At 27.6% G+C, this 15,734-nt stretch overlaps 1 protein-coding gene across 1 annotated transcript in view; it reads right to left on the bottom strand.

The window, feature by feature from the left end:
• Positions 1 to 1,034: 1,034 nt before the first annotated feature.
• The window catches only part of LOC107452696 (homeobox-containing protein 1), a 29,498-nt gene continuing 14,798 nt past the window's right edge, over positions 1,035 to 15,734 (bottom strand). The window contains exons 2-5 of the mRNA XM_043040010.3: positions 13,297 to 13,502; positions 8,741 to 8,938; positions 4,247 to 4,348; positions 1,035 to 1,702 (exon numbers count right to left, since the gene is read on the bottom strand). Of these exons, the coding sequence (XP_042895944.1) occupies positions 1,431 to 1,702; positions 4,247 to 4,348; positions 8,741 to 8,938; positions 13,297 to 13,502 (778 nt within the window). The 3' untranslated portion in view covers positions 1,035 to 1,430. The remainder of the gene's footprint in view (positions 1,703 to 4,246; positions 4,349 to 8,740; positions 8,939 to 13,296; positions 13,503 to 15,734) is intronic.

Below are 15,734 nucleotides of genomic sequence, written 5' to 3' on the forward strand. Positions count from 1 at the left end.
CTGGCTGCATATTTGCTAGCCAGAGAGATTAATGCATGCAATCACTTTTAAACTTCACATAAACAAAATATCACAAGCAAAAGAAGATAAGACATCCAGAGAATTTTAGGCAGTGTTCAAAGGTATTTCTTTTTGATTCAAAAGCTACCATTAAAGTACAAATTTTAAATCACTGGCACAGAAACAAAACCTACTTGCCAACAAATACACAGTGTGTAATATAGAATATAGTGAAACATTTTTCTTGGTTCATTAGTTCTATGAAGATATTTTTAACATGAATAAAACTATGTATCAATAACAAACTTACTGAAAGAATATTAAATATTTGGAATATGCATTAAAAATTTTGAAAAATATGCTTAACATGTTAACTGCCACAATAACCAAGTGTGAATATCATACATTTAAAAATACAAACCAGAAGTAGCAGTGGTGAACCTCATGCTCCATAGATGTAAAAGTCATTAGACATATATATTAAAGTTTCGAGGTAAAATGTTTCTTAATACCAATAATTTTATCCAGAATATGCTATCTTATGTTCTGGAATACACTGAAATATTTTCTGAATTCACTTGTGCAGTAATTATACATCAGTAAAAACATTGTCTTTTTCTATTATTTACAAAACTCAATGGATTTTCAAAAAACATGATTTAGACAATATAACACTAATTATACTGGGAATTTTAAACATTTTAATTCCACAAAGCCATTTTTAATAATGCATGGTGGCACTTAACATGTTAAAACATTTTTTATAAAAAGAAAAAAGTAGAAAGATACTCAATTTTGAAACAAATGTTAACATGTGAGAAACCCTATTGTTTCGTTGATTGTTTATCAACAGGGGTTAAAATATTCAACATCTATTTATCTACAAAATAATATAAATCTTTCAAAACTTAGCCATTTACACAAATACTAGATTACAGGTGTTTCTTAGTACAATATGGACTTCTGTTAGATCTGTAGCTATTGATTTTTGAATTGATAGCATCATAATCACTCCTTAAATTTCTTAGTTCATATTTTTTCTCTAAGCAATTATACTCTGGAAAACTTTAACTGTCATTAGAGACTGAACACTTTCAAAGTTTATCTGAGCATCTTCAACTATAACAAAACAGCATAACATGAAAAACTTTTTTTCAGTTTTAGCACACTACTTACAGTATCAGGCACATGAAGATCCCAAAAATCTGAGACCTATTTTCGCAAAGCATGCAAATTTATCACAGCATGAATTCGTTTTCACCACCTGTAACCAAATATTTTCTGCCCTTGGTGTGATCACGAAAACGATATATAAAACTCATCACACTATTATGTATAAAGAAAAATCAACAATATCATTTCACATTTTAGATGCCTTTACATCAGATTTTTAAAGGAAAATATAACAACAACCATGCAAGTTTTAAAAATTATAACCTTTGAGCTTCAGGTTCATACGCTAAAATATGCTTCATATCACAAGATTCTTGTTCGGGTATGTTATTCTTAGAGTTTACATCATTCTCTATAATTCGTTCAGATGTTGATGAGCTATCACTTTCAGTTATTTCATTTGAAAAACCTTGATAATGATACGATGAGGATGAGGATGAAGACATGGATCGAGGAGACCATTTACCTGTGGGCACAACACTTGAAAAAGAAGCTTGATAAGATGACTGGACATTAATATTGGCTAAACCTGTAAAAAATATGTATAACTTGCAAGCTTTTAAGTGTAGTAATAGTAATCTATCTTTAAGAATTAAAAGTAAGCATCATACAGTAAAGTTTATACTAAACAATATTTTAGAATTATTTGATTGGGAAACTGAATTGATTGAAAATTTAAATATTTTTGAAGTTGTCAATCAATGCCTAAGTAAGATAATAGTTTCAGTACAATTTGAAAAGTCAACCTTCAAGTAACAAAAATTAGATATTTTTCAAAAAGAATTAAATATGTGTGTACAGAAGCTTAGAAAAAAGAATCTTATATTAATAGAGAATTTGATTTTCTCAATACAAATTAAATTTCTGGGTTAAACAATAAAATAAAAAAAATCATAAGCCATTTTCATTTGTACTTTTGTCAAGTAAGCTGAAGAAGCTAAAATTGAAATATTTACTATAATAGGAAAGACCTTAAATTTCAACAATTTCTCCAAGAGAGCCACAATGGCTCAGGAGATAGAGCTTTCATCTCCCAATGAGGTGACTCAAGTTGGAATCTGAGCCATAGCTGGTTGATATGAATTTTGTTCCAAGTTTGTACCACGCTGCATCATGGGTTAAAACCCCCTTGAAGTAGAGCTAACCATGGTAGGTTTTCCTCTACATGTAATGCAAATGCGGGTTTGGTTAGTTCCATCAAAAAAGTCCTCCACAAAAGCTACTTTGTCCCAATGCTTAATCCAGGAGTTCTTCTGTCATTTGGGTAGGGTTCAAAATTACAAGGATATGGAGTTGACATTGATAGTCATTAACTCAGAATTCAGTGGGCTGTTCAATGTCGATTATGAAATAAGATAAAATCTCCTTTTGAACATGAAAAATTTTTGACATATTTACAAATAATCACAACTTTAAGCAAGTCAGAGGCTTAAATTTCTTTAATGTTGAACTTACTGTGGCAACGAGATTATCGCCAAGCCAGAATTCTAAGTACAATCACAGTTCAGATAGACCGTATGATGAGCAGTATGTATGGAAATGGAAAATAAAGATTTGTTTTATTTGAAAAATTCAGTTATCCATATAAAGCTTGTTTAGAGAAATTAGATGAGTGGGTCAGGGTTCCCTGGCGGGTTGGTCTGAGACAACCAAATTCTGATCAACCAAAATCTAAATAAAATTCAGTGGTCCCCGCACCAACAATCACATATAAAAGGATGGTATGCTGATTTGGTTTTCTGTGCTGACAGTTTTGCACAATCATAGTCAAAAGAAGCTAGACTTTCAAGATTCTGGGAAATTGCTAACGTCTTTGTTGAAAGGAAATAAAGTGAGAAAGGCTAAGTTCATGACATCATTGTCAGTCAAAAAATTAAGAATTTCTTAATGCATAGTTTCTGTTTTAATTTGTGTGCTCAGTTCTTTTTCTTTGTGGAAACAAATTTCTTAGAGAAAAAGTATTTTTAATATATTATCCCAAGTTAATTGTAGAAGCTTAGCATTGGTACAGAATCACAAAAAAAAAAAAAAAAACTACAAACTGTAATAAGAATACAGACATTGAAATCTTTTAGCTACTGCAGGGGTCTGTCCAGACATTTTGTGAAAGGTCCTGTTTTTGTAAAATTGAGAAAAAACTATTCATAATTTGTGAACATAAAATAAGCGTTAAGTTACATTCTTTCAACCAGGGTCCTGCTTTTTTGAATTTGTGCAAATAGGGTCCTGCTATTGCAAAAATTGCTAAAAACCTTTTCAAGAAGTTTTTAAATTGTGAATAGATACAAGATTCTACTCAACAATTGCTGTTACTAAATTAGAGATGCAACATAGAAATATTTGGTATTTAGCCTATACTTCTCAACAAAGAATATTCATTTCGGATGAATAATGGAAACAAAATCACTCACATTTTTAATAATTTCAATTGACATATTTTAAATAACACAACTTTGTAATGTATGACTTTTAATGCGTTACGCATTAAGTAAATTTAAACAATTCTTAAATTTATACTATTTTATTTAAAAAATTGCCAAAAATTAATTTTTATTTACATAATATTCAATTAATTTTATGAATAAATATAAATTGATCAATTGTTTATTTCCAAAAAAAATTATGATTTAATATTAATAAGAATACGCACATGATGTTTGTAAAAGTAGAAATATTTTCTTAGAATACTACATTTGGAATTTAAACTTAGGGAAACTTAGTTTGTCCCGAACCGTCCTCCCCCCCCCCTCCCGGGGCAGGGTTTATTCAATTAACAAAACAATAATGAAGATAAACAAATTTGTGAAGGGTCCGATTAAAAAATAAATTATTTTGTGAAGAGTCTGTTTTCATGAAAAGATATTTTGTGAATGGTCCATTAACAGACCCAAATTTCTTCTAAACAGACCCCTGTACTGGTCAATAGAAACAGTAACTAAAGCTTTTAAGTTTATTTAGATTTTACGTGCATAAGCTTTAAGCCATTACTATGGATCCTGCAAGGGACAGATTATGTTATAGAGAGATAAAAAAATTTATTCATTAGTCTCATCCAATTAGCAAATTCGCATACCGTGTTTCAGACGCATTTGCTTCTTAGCATCTTTTCTCCGATTGTTGAACCAATTGTTTACAACAGGAAGAGTAACAGTGTCTCTATCGGATAAAGGCCACTCTAAACACAGAGAAAGAAAAACACAAAACATTACATACAAAAAATAGATAAAATGGCACCAAGCAAACTAATTAACTAAGCATAATTTTTTATACATTTAGAGCAGTAAAGAATAAAGAGTAACAGATCAAACATTTTACCAGATTTATTATTAATGTTACGTATTTTGTCAAAATAAAGAAAAAAAATTAGCAAGATTTTCTTTCATATTTCACATTTTTGGGGAATTTATAACGCATTATCTGCAATACTAAGAGTTCCCTGAGTTCTAATTAACCTGGCTTCCAAGGACCCAAACATGATTAAAAAAAAAAAAAATCGAAGTTTTTTAATGTTAAAAAATTGGTTTTGTTAAAGGTAGCAGGCATTGATATAAAGTTAGCACACTTATATAATTTTACTTTCGAATTATTAAAGCTTTATTTTATCTCAGTATTTGAAATTTGAACCTCAAAAATAATCCAAATTGAAGAGATGAGAAGTCATCAAAGTATTATAGAATTTTCTGAAAAATTTATTTCAAAACTTGCAAATAATTTTTCAACAACACTTTACTTACAACTTCTTCTCTCTTTCCCCATGAGTCACATTTCTTTTATTTTTGATTAAAAAAATAACCTGATTAAATCATTCTCTATAATGAAAAATGACTTTTTAATTCATTACTTATCAGTTTACATCTGTTTAAATGATATCAATTCTGTATTGTTATGTTTGACAAAAAAAAAAAAAAAAAAAAGCAGAGAAATTTTTTTTAAATTTCAAAATACATAAACAATTAGCTTAAATCAAACCTTATATTTCTTTACAGTTTTGTTTTTCTGGAAAGTACAGAATAATTGCATGATAAAGAGTTTCCTTTAATGAATTTTAAATCAGGGTTGGTATTTTGTACAGAAAAAATCTATTTCTTCCAAGTGGAAGAAATGAAAGAAACTAAAAATGACCTAATTGTTGAACAATGAATATTTAATGAATAGTTCAAATTAAAGACAAATAAAATTTAATATAGAATAAGGAAGCAAAATTTCTTACATTTAGTTTCAAAAAATAATTTTTACTTTCATTTCTGTTTTATACAGAATTTTAAAATCTCTAAAACCTCTTATAACAATTTACATTGAAACTGGAATAATGTCATCCTTATTTCCTTAAATAAAAGTGTAGATTTACATTTCAAACAATTATATGTACTTATATTTTACTGTTAAAAAAATTTATTATCAAAAAAAAAATATTCGTTAATAAAATATTGATTAAAAATTATTATTTTAAAATCATTACTTAGTTAATTTTCTTTTTCAACTGATAAAATTTTTTAAGCTAATGCATTTTTAGAAAAATCTTTTCACTTTAAAGTTATAATAGTGAATCCTAAGCAAAATAGCGCAAAGCAATCGAAATATAAAAAAACTTAATGAAACAATACTTAACTATAATATTTATATTCAAATAAAAATTAAATACTTTATAACAAAAAATGCACTTTAAAATGTTCCATGAACATTTTCATGATTTCCAGTTCAAATATTGCAAAAGTTTTAAAATTGTTTACCACTTTTACAACTTTTATGTAATTAATCAATGATTTGATAATGGAATTTGGTAATTACTGAATAAAAATTAAAAAGAATTTTGATTTATTTTATAAATTATAATTAACATATATTTTTAAAATCTCCATTAAAAATATCGATTGATAAAGACTTTTAGAATGCTAAATAACAGCATTTGATTACGAAAATTGAGTATGCTACTGCAGTTTTTCGTAATATACAATTAATCATTTTTTACAATGTTTAAAAAGTTCTTTATGTGATTATAAAATAAAGTTCTACTAAACTTTTTTTTACGAAAAACATTCATAAAAAAAAAAACTATATTTGTTTTAACTTCTTAAGATATTAAATAAATTCATTTTTCCCAATTTTTGGTTTTTTTACTTTCAATTATTTAAAAATGATTTATTAAATGACTTGGAAATTAATATTATTATTGAAACTAGATTGCAATTATAATTGATATCAACTTTAACACTTGATATTTCTTTACTAAAAAGAGTTTCTTTCACTTGGGCTGGAAGAAACCTATTTCTTCCAGGGCAGTTTTTTTCCATGGTTTTTTTTAACAATGGAAGAAGCTTGCCACCCCTGGCTTAAATCAAAACATCGTAGAAAATTACTTTCTTAATAGTTTCTCCTTATCTATATATTAATAGGCTAGCAATATTTTGTCTCGCTAAAAACTCCCAAACTACACAACAGAATTAAACAAATAAGGTGTCGTTTTAAAGGTATTGTTATGTAGATGTGCAATAAGGTCTTAAATTATGAAAATTTCCTTTAATTAATTAATAAAATTAATAATTTAGTTTCAACCAATGAGAATTCAGTAAATCATTTTTCGGGTGGTTCGCATAAGCATTGTTTCCGTAAGCATCGTTTGATTTAAAGCATTTCTGAATTAATAGATTGATAAACAAAAATAAGAGTGGATAAAAAAAAAACGGAACTGAATTTCTTAAAAAAAGAATTCAATATCTTTAGTTCCTTTGATAAATTGTTAGTTTCATGATAAATTTTTTGCTTCGTTACAATAGAATGGCAATGGCATCGTGCGAATATTCAAACCAAAACAAACGTGCGAATATTCAAACCAAAACAAACGTGCGAATATTCAAACCAAAGCAAACTTTCTACAAACAATTATTTTGATTTGAGATTTAAAACGATATCTTAGTTATTTAGTTCAATTTTTTTTATTTAGTGCCTGCTGCCTAAATAAAATGCCTGCTATCAGGCGTCGAAATATCTCTGGCAGACGTCAGAGAAATGAATGGCGGAATTCTAAACGGGAAAGCATTTCTTATTGAGATATATTCTCTGCTACAGCTCCAAATTTCTCAGCTACATGAATAAAAGATAATCAAATTGTGAAGGGGGCAGAGAAGTGTATAAATTTCATTAAGTAATTGATTTCAATATCTGGCATTTTTATTTTAAAATTTAAATTTGTTAAAATGTTTTTATAAGATTGCGAAGCAGGGGGCGGAGCCCCCTAGTTTCTATTGAAATGAAAAGATTTTATTCTACAATTCTCAACTGCATTTTTAACAAGGCTTCCGTTCTCTGCGCACAAAAAAAAGAAAAAAAAAATTTTATGAGAAATTCACAAGCATGATATTTTAATATTACTGCTATTTTATACAAAAGTTACATTACATACAACAACAAAAAAATTTCATAAAATTTTATTTATGGTTACAAATATAACCTATTTAAAAAGTCTCATAATAGTGCTCTAGCATTCCCTATAAAAGACAAATTTTTAATAATGTTTTGTGCTTTATAAACACAGAGTTTACTCATAACATTAGATAAGTCAGTTTGACTTGTTCGAATCAAAATATGAAATTATTCAAATTAGACAACTAAAGGGTTAAATGCTTTTTCTATCACTTTCGTTTTAAAGTTGCTCTTAAAAAATTTGAGTCTCTGAAAAGAAAATATCACTGTCAAAAAGATATGCGCAAATGAGCACACTACTGATATCTAGACAGGAAATTAGTATAGAATTCATTTATTTCTGGAGTGTGGGAGAAAAAATCTGAATCCTAAACAATAGCATTATTACTGAATGTATAAAAATATGACCAATGTGCTGTTTTTCTTTTTTGGCAGCTGAAGAACAAAAGCCAACTATCATTCAGCTGACAATGAAGAATGTATACGGAGTTGTTGCTACTACTCAGAGCTCTAGTCACACTACACAGTGGTGTCATCATATGTTCTCTCATCCCAAGTAGTTCAACAGTCAGTCCTCTGTTAGAAAAAGTAAAACTTACCATGTTCTTTGACTACCAGGGCCTGTATCTTATTGATTTTAAGAAACAAGGAAATCTCCATCATTGGAACATGTAACAACAAAACCTTGGAGAGATTAATACACACAATTAAAGTGAAACATCCAAGAAAACTGCAAAATTGGGTAAGTGTGCTTCATGATAATGCAGGTTCCAACATCAAAAATATTGTGACCTAGAAGTTGCAGACATTCAGCACCTGTCTAACAATCATGATCTCTTTTTATGTGATTTTCACATCCTCTATTTTTCAAACTAAGAAAATTTTCAACTTATCAAGCAGCAAAAATGGAGTTATACAGAAGCGTCACATTCAAGTTAGTGATACAGTGGGATAATTGCTCAAGCACAAAATTTTTTATCGCCTTGCATAAATTTTGATAAGTTTTAATGAAAATCAGAAGAAAATGATTTCTAAGTGATGAATTTACTAGTAATATTTTTGCAATCAATTTCTTTAACTTAGCACATCAACTAAAAGAGCAAAATGAAAACAAGTGTTAGCAAATAAAATAGAGAGATACAATTACCACATTTTTCAGCAGCTTTGTTGCATTGTTCAACAATCTGTTCTCGCACTTGAGTATCCGGGTAAGGATCTTGTTCATAATATTTTTCTAACACAGCAAGATGGGAGCCTTTGAATGTGAATCGTTCTCTTTTAAGAGGAATTAGATCACCAGATTCAGACACCATTCTTTTAATTCCAGAACTTGGACACATTTGTGCTTAAAAAAAAGTTTTCATCAATTGCGTTTACAAAAAAATAGAATTATTTAAAGAGTGGCTGAAAAAATTTATTCTATAAAACTTTTCAAATTTTTGTTACAAATAAGCAAAAATGAAAATGCAGTGAAAAATTTGACAGGTTGTGTATGAACCCTACTAACGAGATTTCATTGCACTCTGGGACAGCTGTAAATTAAAACCATACCTTTTATTATCTAATGATTGTTTACCAAAAAAAAAGTGTGGTGTAAAAAAAAAAAAAAATTAGTCCTAATACAAGGGAAAATCATTGAAGAAACTTGATAATGGCTCATATAATCAGGTATGTGTAATGTACGTGAAAGCATTTACGCTGTTTGCAGAAAATAGTCTAATATTACTAAAAAAACAGTATAAATTCCCTTATTCAAAGGTGCAGGTCAAGCTGGCAGAGATTGATATGAAAATTTTTTTTCTCTGCTTTGTGCAGCCCCACTTTTTCCGAGATTACCTTATTGCATATAACTCTCAGGCATACTGGTGTCAGGGATTAGTAGTTTTTGCTTTTTAAATTTTAGAAAAAAAAATTTTTTTTTTAAAAAAAACGCCTTTTAAACAAAAACACATTTTTTCAGAATTTCAGGAGGGGAAAATTTGTTTTAACATGATTTCCTCACAATGAGATTTAAAATTACCTTCGCAAATGAGATTTAAAATTACATTCACGATTTAAAATCAGATATTGTGATTCATGTTCACATAATTTAAAATCACACATTGCCATTCGCGTTTAGAGAATTTAAGATTGAGAGATAGTTTCATATTTTTCTGATTTTATATGAATCATCCCGTTTCGTATTCACTCGATTTAAATTCCACTATTATGACTTGTATTTAAGTTACTTAAAAATCATACATCAGAATTCATATTTACAAGATTTAAAATATAAACATTGAGATTCGATTTAAGCAATTTCAAAATTAAATATTGAGATTCATGTTCGCATGATTTAATAATCACACATTGAGATTCATATTGACACAATTTAAATAAATAAAATCTCACATTGATATTTTTATTAAAACATTGTTAACATTCTGTGGAAAAATGCTTCCTACCTACACTTTTTCTTGCTTGAATTTCAGGTATTTTTTCTTATTATTTGAAAAGTGCTTTTGCACAGAACATTTTTGGATTTCTATTACCAGCTTTTTGGGTTTTTTTACCAAACTCATCTCTGTGGAATGAATCAATATAGGGTTTTATAAAAATTAAAACATTTTTTAAAAAAATCCACGATTTTCAAACAAATATCTCCAAAATGAGATGGCGTCAAAAAAGGTTGAGACTTGTTACGAGAGTTAACCAATTACTTGCAAAAAGTTTTTTAATTGAGATTTCGTATTTGTAGAAAGCTTTTCATTTTTTTTTAAGTCTGCATGTAATGAAAGTCAATGACATAGATATTCAAACGATTGAACAAGGATACAAATTTACTGATTGTATTAGATGCTGATTGCACATCTTCACACTAATATGACCTATGTACAGGAAGATTTGGATTGGTTATCTATATGTCTATGGATAAAACAAATAGAAATCTACTGCACTAACTAACCATTTAAAAACTTAAATGATTTTTCAAACAAGAAAAAGATTCCTTTTTAAGAAACTTAATGATCTATTATGAAAACAATATGTGCAGAGTTGGATCACCTGTCAAAAGTCCCAACTGATACAACATTATTATGTAGGGATATCTAACAAATTGCCGGTTATATACCATAAATTATCTTTAATACACTTATAGTAACAAAGGCATAATATTTTATTGTAAGGCATGCAGTAAGATAAGTTTTAACTATGTTTTTATAAAAGGAAATACCATATTCAAATTTATGAGTATAAGTGAACTACATATTTATTAGGGTTGCAATATTTGATTATGTTTTCAGTGTGTGATGAAAGTGACACCAATAAAAATATGCCAAAATTAGTTGGCAAGAAAAAAAATCTCCAAACATTGAGAGCTGATGCCTGAAAAATTTGTTCCCATATTTCAACATAAAAAAAGGAGAGGAAATTTCTGTTTTTTGCCATTAAAAAAAATAAAAAGTGGCATCAAGTCATCTTGTATTTAAAGATTTTTTTTATCGAATAAAAACAAAGTTTCTTATTTTTTTTTATTATTTTCTTTACATGATGTCATATGATTCATCATAAAAATTGAGAAGATGTTTTTGCTTCTGGTCATTAAGAAAATAGAAAGGGGTCTTTAGCAATTCAAGATTTTTTTTATAAGTGAAATAACAAAGTTCCCCAATCTCAATTAAAACAAAAAATTCTGTTGATTTTTTTTATATTGCTCTGGTGCATAGCCAAATTTTTCAACAAAAAATAAGCACCTCTAAAGCCCTCAAAAAATATTTTTAAGCACTTTTTTTTTGGAAAAAAAAGAATCCTAATTAGGATATGTGCACTAATAAAATTTTTTCTTTCTACTGGTGAAAATTCTTACATCAACAAAATGTAAAAACATTTTCCAAGACTTTACATGATCATAATAAAATAAGTAGTTTCTGACAAAGGGCTCTTTTCTTGCTTTTATTAGCCACCACAATAACAATTTTGCACAATATTAAATATCTTCCGCATTGAGTCACTCATTCTATTTTTAAAACTAATAATAACTTTTTTTAATTATATAAAAAAAGTGAATTCCAATTTATTAGTTAAGCTATAATCTGGGTGTATTTTTTAGATTTAAATAAAACTTATTTATAAAATTCTATTCAGCAAAAAATTGCAAGATTAATATTATTGATCATACTGAATTTATAAAGTGTAACGAATTAAGGAAACTAAGAAAACCTGAATAAATTCATATTACAAATGTAAATTGGAGAAAAAACCCTTTTAAACTTTTATTAAAATTTTTAAATTGGTTCATTATTTCTTTAATCAAATGATGAATAAAATGTTCTATATTTTTGAAATGTAAATACAATGAGTATTGAAGCTAAAAATTTTTGTCAGAAGTAAATTATTATATGGTCCCTACACTCATAATATTAAACAAATCTGAGATTATTGAACCTTTTATTTCAATTGTTTTTAAATCAATTCAATTTAATTGTTGCTTTTTTATTTTCAACTTTTTTAACTTTCACTGGCATGGTAAATTTGGATAACATAAGATTTTTTACTGCATTTGCTAAAGGTTAAAATAGTGAAAAGCCCTCATTTCATACTTTTTTTAAAATCTTATCTCCAAATATAATTAAGTTTTTTCAGAAAATAACTTAAAAGCACTGAAAATTTTAAAAAGTAATAATCAAATAGTAAAAGTAATAAGTAAAAAAAATAATAAAGTACAGTTAAAAATTTTATGCAATTAGAAGACAGTGCCTCCAGAAAAAAAAATCCCATGATAAAAAATTTCACTTAATTCTTATCTTTCTTAAACTAAACAAATAAAACGGAGTTAAAAAAGTTTCTTTCATTTTTAGAAATTTAGGAAAAAAACTTTAAAATTTAAAAATCTTCCAGTAAAAAACACGAGTCAATTTATAAAATTGCAAAATAATACTAAGATCAAAAAGCAGAATCTTCAGCATAAATTTACTTGCCTTTAAAATAAAGATTGGAAAAAACATACCATCAATTCAAAAAAAAAAAAAAAAAAAAAAAAAAAAACTAACAAACATATTCTTTTAACCTTCCGTTAGTCGCGCATTTGTTTCCGACATGGTTAATCGCGTTGCACCTATGAGGTGTTTCTGATTTTTTGAAAGCCAAATGAAATTTAGTCTAGTTTAAATAGTTAATTGTTACCAATTTAAGACTCTTTAGAGAGATAAATATCAAAAAACTTATTTAGCGAAGTACCGAAGATAAATTTTTCTTGCTCCCGCGTCGGATCTCTTCCTCCATCACAAGATGTTCAACCAATTGACGCAAGAAGGTTCTGCGGTTTTTTACTCCGTAACCATTTTCTGTGTATATAACTTGACCATTTATACCTGCTACGTTGAGAAGGACAGAAAATGAGATAAAATATATATATTTAATTCATAAAAATATTATATCCATAATACTTGCGTCAATGGTCGCGCTGCACCAGAGGGGTGATTTGAGCGGTTCCAACTCTCCTTCGACATGTTCTAAGGTCGGTTTCACACGGACATTTGAGTAATCCAAAGTTAGGAAGATAACATTAGGCTCGACCCCCGGAAAAATCTATTCACGACAAAGGAGGTGGAAGTGCAGTAGGGATGCACCTGTGAGGTGCGCGCGACTAACGGAAGGTTAAAAGTGTGAATATTTGAATATTGTATATTTTAATAAAACACATTTTAAAATTAATACAAAACTCACCTAGTTTTAGGGGATTATTTTTACAAGTTAAATACCACATGAAAAAAACGTTTTTCGTGCGATCTGGCATATCTTGAATGTCTCCTCTAAAAAATCGACTAACATAAGGTTGGCTCATTTTAGTCATCTCAGCTATTAAAGTCTGTTTAATATTATAAGTCATCACAAAATTTCGAATTTCAGCAAGCACAGCCATGTCTCCTTTCCTGTAAAGAAAATAAAAATTAATAAACACAAGATACTAATTAAAATGCACGCAAGATATTTCTAAAGAAAAAGACATTTAAAAGTGCTGTAATTTGAATTTGTTGCAATTAGTGTGTAATTTAAACGACAATTTGAACTTTATGAACAGAAAGTTACTAATGGTGAAAACCCCAAATATCAAAATACTAATAATTATATACTAGTACGTAATTATAATAATTAAATACTAATAATTATATACAAAATACTAATAATATAAATATCAAAAATACTAATAATTATATAATAAATACGACATATTTTTTGATATGCCTTTAGTGAATAATTCAAGATTCAATTCCATAAAAATAACAGCTTACATTAAAAAAAAAAATCTTAACCACAGCTAATATTTGCTACTCTCAATTTTATAAGAAAATAACCTTTATTTGAACAGTGACTGACTTTTAAAGGATTTCAATACAGCCACAATTATATATATATATATATATATATATAAATGCATATACAGTACAGAACACGTAATCCGGAAATCAGAAAACCGGAAAACCAAAAAACCGAAACGAAATTCGATAAATTTTCCCGCCATTTTTAAAAAAAAAAAATTTTTCCTCATAAGATTTCAAGATTTTTGTTTCTTTTTTGAAAGATGTTTACCTTACCATCATTTTGGAAACAATCATAAGTGTATTACTTCATCGTTTTTTCTTCCTTTTAAGATTATTTCTAAATATATATATTTTTAGTTGAGTTTGACAATAAAAAAAAACGGCTTTTTGAAGCTATTCAGAAAACCAGAAAAATCAGTTATCTGGAATAGCGATGGTCCCGATCGTTTACTGTATATATATATATATATATAATTTAATGATTAACTTTAATGATATATATATATATATATACCATAGCTGCCAACACGAATAGGAAAAAATCAAGAAGATTTTACAAAATAATATAAATTTCATGATAATTTTTTCAAAATATACTATATACAGATAGTTTTAGGGATTTTTATAGTCATCAAAATAGAAAAACTGCAATATTTTCCAGTTATGATTTCATATTAAATGATCTTGAAATGTTATATATTATGTTTATTTATAATTTTGAATAGTAATAGGCATTTGATTCATCAAAGATAAATAACTGAATTTTGTTAGTGAGGCTCGCTTCCTTACATATTAGTAACAATTATTTAAATATTCAAACAAGCAATAATCTGCATAAAAAATTCTATTTCAATAGGGATTTTTTAAGGAAACTTACTCAATTTTAGAGAATTTCCTAAAATTAAAAAAAGCAAGGAGAATTTTTATTAAACCATTAGACCAGGAGAAACTGGAAAAATCCAGTAGTCTACTAGAAAATCCAGTAAAGTTGGCAACTATATATATATACACAGTTGGACCTACATTTAACAAAGCCGCTAAGTCCCAATAAAGAATTCCTTATATGGAAAAATCGTTAAATAGAAAATCCCTATTTGAAGAACTTAAACACAAAACTGGTTTGAAATTAATAACACTAGACATAATTAAAATAGCAATTGATACACCTTTATCTCGCAAATTATTATCTACTATCGAATTGTTTCAAATGATTTTAACATTTCATCATATGAAGGTTTGGTGATTTCATCATTTCTCTCTTTATCTTCCTCACAATTTATTGCTGGATTGTTTTTATTTTTCACACTGTCCAAAATATCCGATTCAGTTAATGTTTCTGAATGTTACTTTTACAGTTTTTGAAAAGTTTTCAAAATCGAATTATTCAAAATGTGTCAATGCATTAATGAGTAGAACAGTTATAAGGATGCCACTGATGTCCTACATCACATCAAATACCTACCTAGAAGTGGAAAAAAATGTTTGGGAAAATAAAACTACTATTAAGTTTGATATGAAGACAAATTGGACTTCATTTTCTCACATGATCAGTAAAGTGGTTCCGATGATTACTCAATCAATCATTCAATGCTGAAAAATCGACATATAAAAATATTACGAAATGATAGTCAATAAATAGTAAAGTGATATAATTTCGGAATACTGACGACTTAAAAATATGGCTAATCTCAAGGATTCACTTGGTAAAAAAGCATTGAAACAGCAATAACTAATCAAAATTCTATTAAATATAAGCAACAATGCATTGTACCAGAAAAAGTGATTTTAATTTGAATTGATATATGCAATTTTATATCTTAAAAAGCAGATCAAATAAATGAA

The sequence above is a fragment of the Parasteatoda tepidariorum genome, chromosome 12 (assembly GCF_982258835.1).
Source record: "Parasteatoda tepidariorum strain Cologne lab strain chromosome 12, Ptep-v5.0, whole genome shotgun sequence".
NCBI lineage: Eukaryota > Metazoa > Arthropoda > Arachnida > Araneae > Theridiidae > Parasteatoda > Parasteatoda tepidariorum.